General features: G+C 38.4%; 1 protein-coding gene across 3 annotated transcripts in view; it reads left to right on the top strand.

Moving 5' to 3' along the window:
- Positions 1–15,208, top strand: part of EPHA6 (EPH receptor A6) — a 367,313-nt gene that overhangs the window by 83,591 nt on the left and 268,514 nt on the right. For all 3 annotated transcript variants that reach the window (XM_081198943.1, XM_081198944.1, XM_081198945.1), the window contains exon 3: positions 11,235–11,898. In XM_081198943.1, coding sequence (XP_081055069.1) covers positions 11,235–11,898 — 664 coding nt within the window. The remainder of the gene's footprint in view (positions 1–11,234; positions 11,899–15,208) is intronic.

Below are 15,208 nucleotides of genomic sequence, written 5' to 3'. Positions count from 1 at the left end.
CAGTTGAAAAAGAGACAAAAATTAAATTATGTTACCAATCTAGAAGTTGAAGGGAAAAATATTCAGAAACCGGGAGAAATTAGAAAGTGCTTCCAGAAATATTTTAAAAAACTTTTTACACAAGGGTCCGAGGAAGTAATTGAGATAGAACAATTCTTGAAAGACAATGGCCTACCAGAATTATCCCAAGAGAAGAGATCAATCTTGAATTGTAAAATAACACAACAGGAAATTGAGGATGCCATTCAGAATATGCAGCTAGGCAAATCTCCAGGCCCTGATGGACTTACCTCCAAGTACTATAAGACGTTAAAAGACTATTTGATACAACCATTAATGGAGGTTTGCAACCAGATTATGGAGGGAGGAAGGGCACCAGATACGTGGAAAGAAGCATTCATCACACTGATACCTAAAGTGGAAACTGAAAAGACTCAACTCAAGAATTACCGTCCCATCTCACTCCTAAACGTGGATTACAAAATATTTGCAGACATTTTGGCAAATAGATTTAAGAAGGTTTTAAATGAAGTAATTCATAAGGACCAAGCAGGCTTTCTCCCAGGTAGACATTTGTTTGATAACACTAGGAATATTATTGATATTCTGGAACTTTTACAAACAAATATTAACACTAAAGCAGTGTTAATTTTTATTGATGCGGAGAAAGCCTTTGACAATATTTCTTGGAAATTTATGAAGAAAAACTTGGAAGGGATGGGAGTGGGAAGGGGGTTTGAGAACGGAATAGAAGCAATCTATTCCGAACAAAAAGCTAAGTTGATAGTGAACAATGTGGTGACAGAAGAACTCCAGATTGAAAAAGGAACACGCCAGGGGTGCCCCCTGTCCCCTTTATTGTTTATTTCAGTCCTGGAGGTTTTGCTGAACATGATAAGGAAGGATCGGCAGGTACAAGGAATACGGGTCGGAGTGAAACAATATAAACTGAAAGCATTTGCAGATGACTTGGTTTTAACATTAGAGGAGCCAGAATCTAGTACAAAAAAAGTACTGGAACTGATACAGAAATTTGGTCGGGTGGCGGGTTTCAAGTTGAACAAACAAAAAACTAAGGTGTTAGGGAAAAATTTGACAGCTACTGAAACAGAAGGGTTTCAGAAGGAAACAGAACTAAACATTGTTAAAAAAGTGAAATACCTGGGGGTTAATCTCTCTTCCAAGAACCTGAATTTATTTAAAGATAATTACGAGAAATGTTGGTTAGAAGTTAAAAAAGATTTAGAAATTTGGTCAAGACTGAAGTTATCCTTGTTAGGCCGAATTGCAGCTATAAAAATGAACGTTTTGCCAAAGATGTTGTTTTTGTTTCAGGCCTTGCAGATTGTGGACAGAGTGGAATGTTTTGGAAAGTGGCAGAAGGATATCTCTAAATTTGTCTGGCAGGGCAAAAAGCCCCGAATAAAGTTTAAAATACTAACTGATGCAAAGGAGAGAGGGGGATTTGCCCTGCCGGACTTAAGGTTATATTACGAAGCTGCAGCCTTCTGCTGGATGAAAGATTGGATTTTGTTGGAAAACACTGATGTCCTGGATCTGGAAGGCTTTAATAACTCGTTAGGTTGGCATGCGTATTTGTGGTATGACAAGGCAAAAACATATGGAATGTTTAAAAACCATATTGTCAGAAAAGCAATATTTATGGTCTGGAAAAAATACAAAGACTTATTAGAAAGCAAAACTCCGAGGTGGGTATCACCAATTGAGGCCAAAGCTCGGAAAAAACCCAATATGGAGGCCTACTGGCCGAAATATTGGGAAATAATAGAAAATATTGGAGGTAAATGGAGGCTGCAGAGCTTCGAAAAATTACAAAGTATGGTGCAAGGTTGGCTACATTATGCCCAAATTAATGAGGTTTTTAAGCTAGACAAAAAAATAGGATTCCAGGTGGAAAAATCGAAACTTGAGATAGAGCTGTTAGAACCAAAGACCAAGTTATTATCGAGAATGTATAACTTGCTGCTTAAATGGAACACTCAGGATGAGACAGTTAAATCAGCTATGATAAAATGGGCTCAGGACATTGGATATAACATCATGTCAGAAGACTGGGAGAGGTTATGGACCACCGGTATGAAGTTTACTGCATGTAATGCTTTGAAAGAAAACATTATGAAAATGGTATACAGGTGGTACATGACCCCGGTCAAGCTGGCTAAGATATACCATTTGTCCGATAACAAGTGTTGGAAGTGTAAGGAAGCTGAGGGGACATTCTTACACCTTTGGTGGACCTGCCCAAGATTGAAGGCCTACTGGGAAATGATCTACAATGAGTTAAAAAAGGTGTTTAAATACACCTTCCCTAAGAAACCAGAGGCCTTCCTTCTGGGCATTGTCGGCCAGAAGGTGTTAAAGAAGGACAGAACCTTTTTTATGTATGCTACAACAGCAGCAAGAATTCTTATTGCTAAGCATTGGAAGACTCAAGATTTGCCCACACTGGAGGACTGGCAGACGCAATTGATGAACTACATGGAATTAGCCGAGATGACTGCAAGGATCCGAGACCTGGGAGAAGAAGCGATGGAGGAGGATTGGAAAAAATTTAAGGACTATTTGCAAAAGTATTATAAATTATATGAATCTTAAGATGTCGCATGATTCGGAATGTCAGCCCCAGCAATATAAGCAGATTATTTATGAAAGTTGAATTATCTATGGAAGAATCAAAGTTTAAATGGGTAAAAAAGAAACATTGTAAGATTTTTAAAACAATTGGAATATAAGAGATTTAAACTTGAATAGTAATTGAAAATACAAAAAACACACGAAACAAGGTTATAACTTGCTGATAACTTTATTGTCAAGAATGCATTATGGGGAGACGTGGGGAAGTTCGATAGAAATTTGAAATAAGTTGATGAAATGGTCTGGTTTTATTGTTCTTGTTTCTTCTTTTTTCTTTTCTTTTTTTATTTGCCTTTTCGTGTTCTTTTTCTTTGTTTATTTTTTGTTATTGTTATATCTGTAATGTGGAAAAAGACGCAATAAAAATTATTATAAAAAAAAAAAAGAATTCTAGAAATTATTTCAAAAGTTGCTTATTTACATTTAAATTACCATATGCACATTTTATCCATAATTTGTGTCTTTTTCAATTCTGCATATGCTATGTGTAAGTGGGCACAATATATCTAAGAATGATTTGGTGATGAACCCTCTGCCCTTTTGGTGGCCTTGGCCAACTTACCTCTCTGGGCTAATGTCCCATTTTAAACAAGTTGTCAGCCAAATGTGTTGTAGAGGTTGTCAAACCATCATTAGTTTGGTTTGGAGACAGTGGCTAGATACTAACTTACATTAAAATAAATTAGTTATCCATCATTTATAGATACCCTTTGCATTTTTTACTGTTTGCCTTGAATGCAATAGAGATTATTCATATTTGATAGCCCTCACCACCATTTTATCCTTTAAATTAGTCATTATTTAAATTTGGGATCCTTTCTTTTCTCATGAAGAATGGAGATTTGCACTATTAACTAAATGCCTAGTAGCAGAATTCAAAGCTCTAATTTCTGAAGTTCAAACCAGGATATTGGTTCAAAGTGAATATTTAAATAGTTTTCATGGAAACTATCCCATTAGGAGGATGACAGTTCAACCATTTTTCTTTTTGGTGAGAAAGAAGCACTTTGTAACTTTTGGCTTTAAAAGTAATTCCCTGCAGCAAGACAATTCCATGCTTAAGCTGTTCAAATTCAAATTATTACAGTCATTGTGTTCTACTTTACTTTTCTACTTCCTTTTAAAAAGAAGAAAAATATTTTAAATCAAACTTTTTTGGAGTAACTACATAGCTGTCACAAATTGTAATCACATTTCTCATTGAGGCTATAATCCTAAACATCATTTCTGGGTAGTCTATTGAAGTCAGTGGAACTTGTATCCAAATAAGCTATCTGTCTACTATCTGATTAAACTTAGAGCAATTCTTTTTACTTTAAACATATCCAGAGTAAAGGATGGGAAATTGTAGCCTTAGTCTGAAGAAAAAAAAATCACAATAATTGCTGCATAGAACCTTGGGTTCAGAATTGTCATTGTCATACTGGATGAGTCAGGTGCAGCCAACACCATTTTTAGCATTTTGGCATATCAGATACATAGGCTTGTGATGGCTCTAATACATATAATGTAGTGATTTGGTGGTTCTGTGCTCCTCACATGCCTGCTCCTATATCTGTTTTTGTGATGGATGGCTTTATATGATAGAACATGCACACATTCACAAGCGCCCCGCCAAAATAAACTTGGTTGTGTCAATACTGCTTGTTGCATGCCACCCCAATCTCTGAATGGTGTGAGGCTCCAGGGGTCCATGCCTTACCCAAGATTTGTGTTTCCTTTTACAAATGAGGCACAGTGGAAACTGTGATGTCTTTATTATTGTTGTTGTTTAGTCGTGTCTGGCTCTTCGTGACCCTATGGACCAGAGCAAACCAGGGACTCCTTCCACTGCCTCCTGCAGTTTGGTCAAACTCATGCTGGTAGCTTCGAGAACACTGTGGTTTATTTGCGCATACTGTGTATACAACCTGAGTCTACCATGGAGAGGTTTCCAAGAGGGTCTCTTGCTTTCCCGTAGGCACAGCAGCCTTCGATTAAAATCAGAAATCAGATATGTGTTCTGTCTCCTTCTTACAGCCTGTCCCAGTTTTTGCCAGCGCATCACTGCCAACTTTCATCCTAAAAATTCTGTCCTTTTGTTTCCTACTTACTACCTCTCTAGAGGAAGGAGGGGCTCACACCCCCACTGCTGTCCAGCACAAAGTAACTGCTTTGTTAATCACCCACCTCCCTTCCCCCCTTGTTTGCATAATGACTCAGTTATTAACAGGCTTTGCTCCCCTAACAACCCGTAACAAACTGATGAGCAATCACCAGGTTGGCCTGCCTTGTATTTTTAACTTAAGAGATTTGTAATGGTTTAACTTCCCAAATCTTGATTAAGTCTACCTTTTATTGGACCCAGGAATTTAGGGTGTCACACACACCATAAACTGATAACAGTATCATGAGTTGGTTTGCAGTGTTGCCACAATGCATTGGAAAATCTGGTAAGCGCCTTCTGGACAACATTTCCTGACTGCATTTCCTAAACATGCAAAACCAAACCAAAATACACCTGCATAAAACCTTTGCCTGTAATATAATCAAAAAGAAATCCATACAGTTTTTCTTATAAGGAGCTAATGCTTACTATGGGCTGTTTAGTTTTCAAAAGCATCCATGCTACAGTAACATTCAACAGACTTCCAATCTTTAATGGCAAATATATAAACTATTACTTACTTAAAATCAAAGAGCTTGAAGGAATGTCAGGTATTGTCTAGGAACATATAAATGCGGAGACAGGATTCCCTGTAATTAAGCCTTCTCTGAAAGAACACTCCTTGGCATGTCTTTAAAAACATTTCTTATAGGAGATTATCTGTGGGCCACTATGTTATATGTTTCTCTTGGATTCAGAGTAAATGTGCAAGATTGTATATGGAACAAGTACTTAGGGTACCAACATTGGAAGGGAGGTAGGATGGAACTTCTGGTTGACTTGAATATGCACCTCAGAGTGCTTTGTGTAGCATATCATGCACTACAGCATTTTATATTTTTTGAGTTATAAGCTTCAATAAAAAAAATTCAAAAAACGAACCAATTCTAAAAACAAAAATGAGGCGAGCAGCATAATTTATAAACACTATGCTTATAGAGGCACCATTTTGGTATGTGTATTTTGCCTCCAGCCAAGCAGACACACAGGCTGTACATGTACACATCATTCATAATATTTTGGAAATACTTTCTTTGTGCAAAAAACAAGAGAGTGGAAAATAAAATAAAAAGTAGCAGAAAAACTCTGGCTTCATTAACTTATTCCTCAACTGTATTCATCAGTTCTTACTTGTATTGAGAAACATTTGCTAATTGCCACCTTACCATTCCTATAGCTCAGATCCACTGCCTGCTGCTTCTCTCTGTGGCAAAGAATAAAAACAGTGAATTCCATTATCTTTAGTGCAGTTCTTTAAATATTTGAAAGTAGATCTATCCTCATTTCTCATATTTAATGTAGCGTTAACATATTTTTAAAACTTCTCTTTCATTTCGTCATGGATATGTTTGCACACATAGTCAGTGAATCCCAGGTCATGGACCCGACTGTACATTTGTGGTCAATAATGGCTATAAATGGTGAGTTTGGGGTCTAACCAAGCATTCTGAAGGCATTCAATATTTGTCTTAAATTGAATTATCCATTGTTTCCAATTCCAAGTAATCATAGATGAAGCCAAACTTTGGTTCTTTATGCATGTCCAGATTATCTATGGGCCACTATGTTATATGTTACTCTTGGATTCAGAATAAATGTGCAAGATTGTATATGGAACAAGTACTTAGGGTACCAATATTGGAAGGGAGGTAGGGTGGAACTTCTGGTTGAGACTAAATCCCTGCCACCTCCCTTCCAAACATTATTCTTTAGAGAATTATGTTTGCATTTCAAATAAAAAATGTATTCAATATGTTCGACTAACTTAGCACATGCTTTTATAGTATCTTTCTATCTTCTCAGCTTTCTGACAGGTAATAAGAGATTGTGGGTTATATATTTGTTTATTAACATCGCTATTCAAGTTGTACCACTAGAAAAAAATGACATTATGTCTGCTTCTGTTGTATATTTATAAGGGTGAAATGCTCCTCTTGTGAAATTTTGTCATCTGTAAAAGCTGCTACTGTAGAACAATGAGAAATTGACATACTTTATATTGAGGTCTGTTCTGACTTTGAACAGACACGTGCATAGTATTGGAACACAGTTATTGTTTTTGTAAACCAAATAATGTATTTTGCAGCTTGCTTACATGTATATTTTAAATAGCAACACTAATTAGACAAGTTACAGAATCTAATTTAAGTTTTGGGAAATAGGCAGTACACTGCAAACATTGTGCGCAATAAATATGAATAAATAGCTGCACTTGTAATTCCTACTAGCAAAAGGGCACATTTGGAGGACATGAACATACAAAATAAAGAAATTCTAATTTGAGTATGTTGGAAGGGCAGAGCTGTGTGAAACCTATATACTTAGAGATATTTTTAAAACTTTATTTTGATGTCTCTAGGGCTGCCTTTTTCAACCTTCGGTCCACAGATGTAGTTGACAGCATCAGGGGACCCAATGTTGAGAAAGGCTGTTATAGTGTATGTAGATATGCATGCAAACAACTTTTATTCCATTTTCCTCAGAACAATTGCACAGCAAATATGAAAAGCTGTAAAAGTTAGTAATAGACATTATGGAATTTTATAACAGTAAGGGGAAGAACTCTGGTACGTAGTTGAAGTGGTATTTATGAACAGATGCTCATCTTTGTGGTATATCAATCAATATACAGACAGAATGCTACTCATCTATTGCCTGTCTCAAAGGCCTTTGTAGCTCACATGTTTAGTATTAGTGATTTTCTTCCTCAGGTGCAGCAGCACACACATTTGGAGGCTTTGTTTCTGTAGGAGTGGTTAGAGCAAACATAATACGTTCTGTTGTACTGCATCTGTTGTCACCTTCAATGGCTATAAACGTAATAGGTTTTTCTCATTCCCACATGGAGAGTCATGTTTGCTTCCAGTTGCTAAGCAGGAAGAGTTAGCAGGAGGCAGGGACTTATTTGCCTCAGATTAATGGGTCTTCTCATGGTCAAAACCTAAGATGGTGCCATGCTTTCCCCCTATTTAATTGTTGCAGCTTCATTCCCATAGCACAGTTGACAAAAAAGAATTGCACTTAGTAATTCTCCTTTTTGGTGGCAGGCCAGTGTGGGCTGAAACTGATTGCCTATGAAAGCTAATTGGGAACTTTTTTCATTATTGCCTCTTGCTTTGTGGGTCTTTCCTCCTTTTCTGAAATACTTATTAGTAGAGCAGTCCGGCCCCCGGATCTTTCATGCTGGAGGAGGATTGGATACTTCTACCTAGTTTAGTCTGGCTGTTCCCAGCTTACCCATGGGGAATAGACAGTGCAAACTGCCAGAATAGGGTGTACTGGGGCAAGGAGGAGGAGGAGTTCAAATAGGCAAGGATCTGCAGGACCCTTAGCCAGTAACAAGTTATGCTGAGAGACCTAATCTGGGTCTGTTTGCTGTTCAGGCATGATCAATTCCTGTGAAATTGCGGGTGTGCCTCATATAACAGTCCAAAGGATTTTAAAGAAATCTCTCATGGACCAGTTGGTCTGCTGCAAAGCAGCAGAGGCTCATGAGTGTGTGCACATGTGTCCACATGGACCTCTGTGCATTCTGGGGTCTAATTGTAGCCTTTGGAGTGATGTAGCTTCAAAAAGGTTTATTCTATTCTATGCCTCCTTCAGGGTGCTCTTCCTTCCTGGGTGAATTGATGTACGAGGCTGTGGAAAGCATAGCTTTATGATAACTTTCTCCCCACTTTTAAATAAAGACTCTCCTTCGTGTTTGTGTGTGTGTGTGTGTGTGTGTGTGTGCGCGCGCGCACACACATGTTTAATGACAGTGAAGATTTTCAAATTCATGCTGGAGTGAAATACAAATTAAGTGGAATTTCCTCATTTTCCTTCTGTATGGAGAATAGAGCGGTATGATTAGTTTCCTACATGACTACACTTTGGCACAGCTGTAGTATTCAGATCTGCAACTAATATGTATGCCTAGAAGTGCTATCTTCTGATACATTATTTAACTTTTTGCATATAGTATGATATTTTATTTATTCTGTGTAAACTTTATTCTTCATGATGATGTTCTTACATATATTATCCATAATCATCCACTTGGTACTGCTGGCTTGTTGTACTGTATTTATCTTTACTATCTACTCTGCAAGTGTTTGCAGAGTAATAGCAGATAAGTTCAAATTTTCTTTTGAACGTACAGATATGAAATACACTGATATTCTCAGTGTCAAGGTTATAACCATGACTTAGATTTCAAGTCCTGAATAAATCTAATTGGATAAAATATATGTTGATTTAAAATAAGACTAAAGGGTTATTCATATCTGTGTGTCAGTCATATGAAGTACAGTCTTCACATGACAATTGTGCCACATCAGTTTCATATGGAAAGTCACCTGTTCATATTGCTCTGATAAGAAAAGCTTGATCCTGGAATATAGCACGACAAACAAAATACAGGAAAGCTAATATCTCTGCTGTTGCTGTGACTCACTTTTCACATGAAGGTCATTTTAGACAAATGCCTTCCCATATGAAAGTAAGTGTATGTGCAAACTGTACACATATATTTGGTGCCTGCTTGCAAATGTGTATTGAGGTTCAGTAACTTAACAGGCTGTTTATTAAGACAAATCCCGTTTACCTTTTCAACTGTAAGGCCACAGTTGTTGCGTAGTGCAGCTGGCTGTCATTGCTGGGGCTTCTCTTCCCACACACCTCAACAGCCATCAGGATAATTATTTCCTCTCCTGTTGGCTGGGGTGGGGGGAAGGAGTTGAATTTTTCCCGCCCACAAATCTAGGAATTGTGGGTGGGTTTTTAGCACATCATCCAGTGGCGCAGGAAGGGGGGTGCGGTGGATGTGGGACACCCCAGGGGTCATCACTGAGGGGTGTGACAAAATGGCAAAAATATGTGTTTGTGAGAAAAATAACTCCCGCAACCACTGCACCCCCTTCTTACGCCACTGCAGGAGCACTCTCGCCTCGAGTGATTTCCAGAAACCAGAAGTATTGCCGCCTCCAACTTTGCAGGCAGAACACAGCCTTTATGGCTAGTAGCTTTCGACAACCCTTTCCTCCATGAATCTGCCCAATCCAGAGGCATAGCTAGGTGAGGCAGGGGGCACTGGGTGCCACACCACAGGGCCTGCAGCATGCCTGAGCTAAACATTTCTCCTAAGAGTGAGGCGGCAGGCAGACTGCCTGCAAGCTCCGCGTTGCTTTTTTGAGCAGTGCAGGGCTTGTGTCTGCCCACTGCCTCAGCTGCCCTACAGCTGAGGGGAAGGCTGCAGAGAGACTCCGCACAGCACGCCCTGCCTTGGCTCTCCCCGCCCCCATGGGCAGCTCAACCCACCCTCATGGGTAGCGCTCTCCGCCCCCGGTTGCAGGGTGCGCTCGCCTCCCCAGACACCCGAGCTGCTAGCATCACCACTGGGTGGATCTGACTGAGGTCTTCCTAGGGTTGAGTTCACATGGGTATGCTTCTCAGATATAAATTGGGACTACCCGTTTCACTGGCATCTCAGTTGGAGTGTGATCTCCCACCCTCCCTCCCCTCTTATGCATATTTATGACTCACTCTTAGTTTGGATGTGTCTGCAGTAAGACCTTGCCATGGAAGTCTCAGTCCCAGTATTTGGGACCAGGTGAGAATTTTCTCCTCCAGACAAATTGGGCCTGTCTGGAAGTTTTGTCTACATCATAGCAATTATCACAACTTTTGGCAGATAAGGCAATAGGTTGGATTTTTAATCAAGGGGGGGGGGTTGGGAGCCTCGGCCTTCCTCCTCCAAGGAAATGAGGTATCCTACTAAAGGGATCCTAGGGGAGGTGCTTCTATCCGAATGCCCAGACAAGGGCTGAGGGGTGATCCTTAGTAGTTGGTCTTATTCAATGTACCATATTTTTCTGTGTTTAAGACTAGATTTTTTCCCTAAAAAATAATGTCAGAAATTAGGGGCGTATCTTACACACGGATATATCTCCCTCCCCCATTTTCCTAAATCTGAGTCCCCAAAAATAGGGGGCATCTAATACATGGGGGTGTCTTATAGACGGAGAAATATGGTATGTCATAGGGCAATCCAAACCCAGGATCAAACCCCAATTGTAATCAGCCAGCAGACTGACTGGATGGTTCAGGATACCCTTAAGCCTACTTACATCTGTAATCAATAAACCTTGTGGCCTGTTTTGATCCCAGATCATCCACTTAGGTTATTTTTTGCTTCTAACTCCCCAGCTTCAGGGGTGGTGTGCTCACTGCACCAGGGCACGCAACTGAATATTAATACACATTATCGTGTGGTTCAAAGTCAGAGGAAAATAAAATAAAAATCATTAGAATGATAGTAGCCTGATCCTTAATATGCATCTGATTTCAATATTTGTGTTGGTTTCCTTGCAATTTTAAGGTCAGTCTTCTATACTGGCAACAATTGAAAGTGTGGATAAGGATTTTTTTTTCATGAATTGTATTTTCTTTTCAGTGGGATGCTATAACAGAAATGGATGAATATAATCGCCCCATCCACACTTACCAGGTATGTAATGTTATGGAACCCAACCAGAACAACTGGCTTCGTACAAATTGGATCTCCCGTGATGCAGCTCAGAAAATTTATGTGGAAATGAAGTTTACACTGAGGGACTGCAACAGCATTCCATGGGTACTGGGAACATGCAAGGAAACATTTAACCTCTACTACCTGGAATCAGACGAATCCCATGGAATTAAATTCAAGCCAAACCAGTACAGTAAAATTGATACTATTGCAGCTGATGAGAGTTTTACTCAGATGGATTTGGGTGATCGCATCCTTAAACTGAACACAGAAGTTCGTGAGGTGGGACCAATAAACAGGAAAGGATTTTTTCTTGCTTTTCAAGACATTGGTGCGTGCATTGCTTTGGTTTCTGTCCGTGTTTACTACAAAAAGTGTCCTTTCACTGTTCGGAATTTGGCTATGTTTCCTGACACTATTCCAAGGGTTGATTCTTCATCTTTAGTGGAAGTACGAGGTTCCTGTGTGAAGAGTGCTGAGGAGCGGGACACTCCAAAATTATATTGTGGAGCAGACGGGGATTGGCTTGTTCCTCTAGGACGATGCATCTGCAGTGTTGGGTATGAAGAAGTGGATGGTTCCTGTCACGGTAAGATAATTGTTCTTAATTAATTCCAGGACACTTTTTGTTTTTTGTTTTACCACTTGGCCTGTCGTCCAGGTTTCACTGAACTTAATGGCAAAAGTTTTAATAGGAGATGGATTGAGCTCATGATCTATTTTACTGTTGTAGGTTGCTCAGGATATGTTCAGATCAGAACTGTTTTCAACAAAGAATACAGAATGTGCATGTTCAGGGAAAACAAAGTTGCTTACTTGTAATAAATTAATGGGTAAAGCACAACAGTTTTTCGTTTGTTATGAAGAATACAAAATTTAAGTTGCTGCATGAATACCAAATATGATTAATTCAATGGAAGATTAAAGTTTTACTGCTATGTACCTAAGGATCAGAGTATCATAGAATTGTAGAGTTGGAGGGGATCCTGAGGGTGATAAATAAATTCATAAGTGTGAAACAATACAATATATAAAGGCAATATTTGTCTTTAAAGCACTACATATTGTATGAGATAAAGTAAGCAGTTACTTCTGAGAAAAGAAACAGCAGATACTTTGCATGAATACTAAAGAACAGGTAGATGGTACATCCCAAGTATTGTATGGGAGGTCACTGCAATAAATTTTTCTGCTGCAGTTACTTTGGTACTAGTTATTTCTGTGTTCTTTCTCACAGAAACAAATGCTCAGTGTGAATCATTACAGTGTGATCACTATATTTGCAAGTGTATGTAGAAAAGATTGAAATGTATATATTGTTAGTAAGTTGAGGCTATAAATGAAGGCTTTTGACAATGGAGTATGAGGGAATTTATTTGTGTCTCAATATAGTACCTCCCCATTTCAGGTTAAGCAGTGGACCATGGGAAAAAATAGCATTCTGATATTTGGGCATGTGAATAAATATTAAAATATATTAAATATATATAAATAGAAATATATATATTAAGTATTTTATTTTATTTCTATTTGATTGTTTGTATAAATTTGTGAACCACTTTTTAATACCAATATTCTTGGGCAGCTTACATCCATGAAAGAAACATGCAAACAGATAAAGCTTCTGTGATGGGTATCTACCTAGATAACCTGTTTAATATGACTAATAATTACAAATAATAAATATATGTTCCATTAAACTTGGGCTTAAATAGAAACAAGATAAAAGAAGCACATGGCTTATGGAATGTCCATCTTTTTGGCCCAACCAGCCACCATAGCTTGACCTAGCATTCAAAATAAACAGATTAGATAGCTCTGAGCTTAATGTTCTTGAAAAACTCTTTGATTAAAGTTCTCATAAGAGCAAATTAAAGTTGTGTATTAATGCTAGTACATTTAATCTGGAAATGCAAAATGTAACCACATTATTATTTGGGTTTGGGCGAGGGTGGTAGGACAGTTAGAACATCAGTTAGCCCATGAATTGTGTCCAAAATATATTAATAATTTCTCATATAAAGAATAGGACTATCATCTAAATGCTCCGTGGCCAATAATAAATCTATATATTAGTCCCCGTCCCCACCTCTCCTGTACTTTTTGACTGTGTATATTCAATAAGAGGATAAGGTCTGTTACAGAACCAAGAATGCCTAGGCAGAAGCATAATGAACCTACAGTAGAGTACCTAAAAGCATGCTTATTCAACTATTTCTATTTAATTGCTTAGAGGGTGGGAAATTAGTGTTTAAACAGATCATGTTGTAAGATGACTATTTTAGTAGTTCCTCAGTTCGGCTTCCTATAGAGACAAGTGGTTTTATGAATTATTCTCAGGGGTGAATTGCATTTTCATACATCTGTACATCTTTGAATGGCTGTTCTAGGTTGGTGCTATATTTGATGTGTTTTTAAATTCTACACAACACATTTGTGTCCATGCATGTGTAAATGAGTTCTAAAGTAAGCTGCAAGATTAAGAGCACTAAAAATCCTCTCCTGTCTGCCAAATGTTTTTTTTTAAAATGAACAGTAACAAAGAACTGCTCAAATCTTCTGGTTCAGTTGTCAGTCTCTGTATAAGCAATCAATTGCCTTGCTCTACAGTGACTGGAAACGTGGTCTGGAAATGTCTGGAAAATATGCACAGCAGCAGCAGACCAAACAATCAAGAGCTGTGTGACCAGTGTAGTTCAAGAAAATGGCTTGTCACCTAGGACTGGTACAGGAAACCAGCTCTTATCCTCTGAGCCAGAGCAGCTGCAGGCCAACAGAACTGCTGTGTCAGTCCTTGGAGCAGCCCCTTCTTAATGCAAGTTTGAAAAATCCTCTGTATGACCTTGTATTCTGACATTGTCAAGAGTGTCTCAGCACTAAATGCCCTAGCTTGGAAGACCTAGATAGAGGATAACAAGTATGTGTAAAACTAGCCTGTTGCAGAAAGATAAAATGTACATTCAGTGGTTTTGCTTCTGGATCCATGTGCCATGTGGCCCCCCCAAAAGTTTCCCAAAGGGAATGTGGCCCTTGGTCTGAAAAAAAATTCTCTATCCCTGGTATAAACAATTAGAGGCTTTTAGAGACGATTATTACCAGCCATTAAGCATCTTAATCCCTCTTTTGGAAAGTAAGTGTTTTTCAGAGATAAACCTTTCATCAGGAACACCTGCTTGTATGGGGATATATATTGTTGCTTAGGACAGCACATTTTAATCACTAGGTTAAAGCTTTAGGGAGAAAAGCTTTGGAGATACAAACTTTGGGAGAGCGTGTCCTACATGGAGAGCATGGGTTGCGGTGGGTTTAACAAGACACCTCACTGTTGCCGGGCAGGTTAGTTTGGATGTCCACCGTTGTGACTGGGCTCCTCTTGTTGTTGGTGAGAGTTTGATGTTGCCAATTATGGATTGACAGCCTTAGGTTATATATTCTCTGTGCGCAGCATGGAGCTTCCTCTTTTCACTGCGCACATCTGATTAAGCAGTGGAGAGAAGCATTTCTTTCAAAAAAATGGTTGTATTGCTCCTTGCTAATATGTTGAATTTATACTTCTATTTCTTACATTTGTCCCTTCCTTCTTTCCTTTCTTTGTTCTGTCCGTTCTTTGGTTTACCCTTAGTTAGAATCCTACTCTCGCCCCTTTTCCCCTCCCCACGGGCAAATTTTAATCAGTGGTACTGACAATTAAGCTGTACTTATTTTTAAAATTGTTTTTGTTGTTGTTGTGTTATAGGGAGTGATAAAGAAAATATCAAGTAAAACCTTTTCCTATAGCAATGATTGGTATCTTTTTCTATATTAAGTTTTAATTTATCTTGTTCTTTTCTAGTTTATTTAAACTATATCTATATTTAGGTTTTGATAATATGTAAATTTATTTAAATTTAATCGTTCAA

Source organism: Podarcis bocagei, assembly GCF_964188305.1.
Source record: "Podarcis bocagei genome assembly, chromosome: 6".
In the NCBI taxonomy this organism is placed as follows: domain Eukaryota; kingdom Metazoa; phylum Chordata; class Lepidosauria; order Squamata; family Lacertidae; genus Podarcis; species Podarcis bocagei.
Note: the sequence above shows the minus strand (reverse complement) of the source record. Positions and strands in the feature narration are given on the sequence as shown.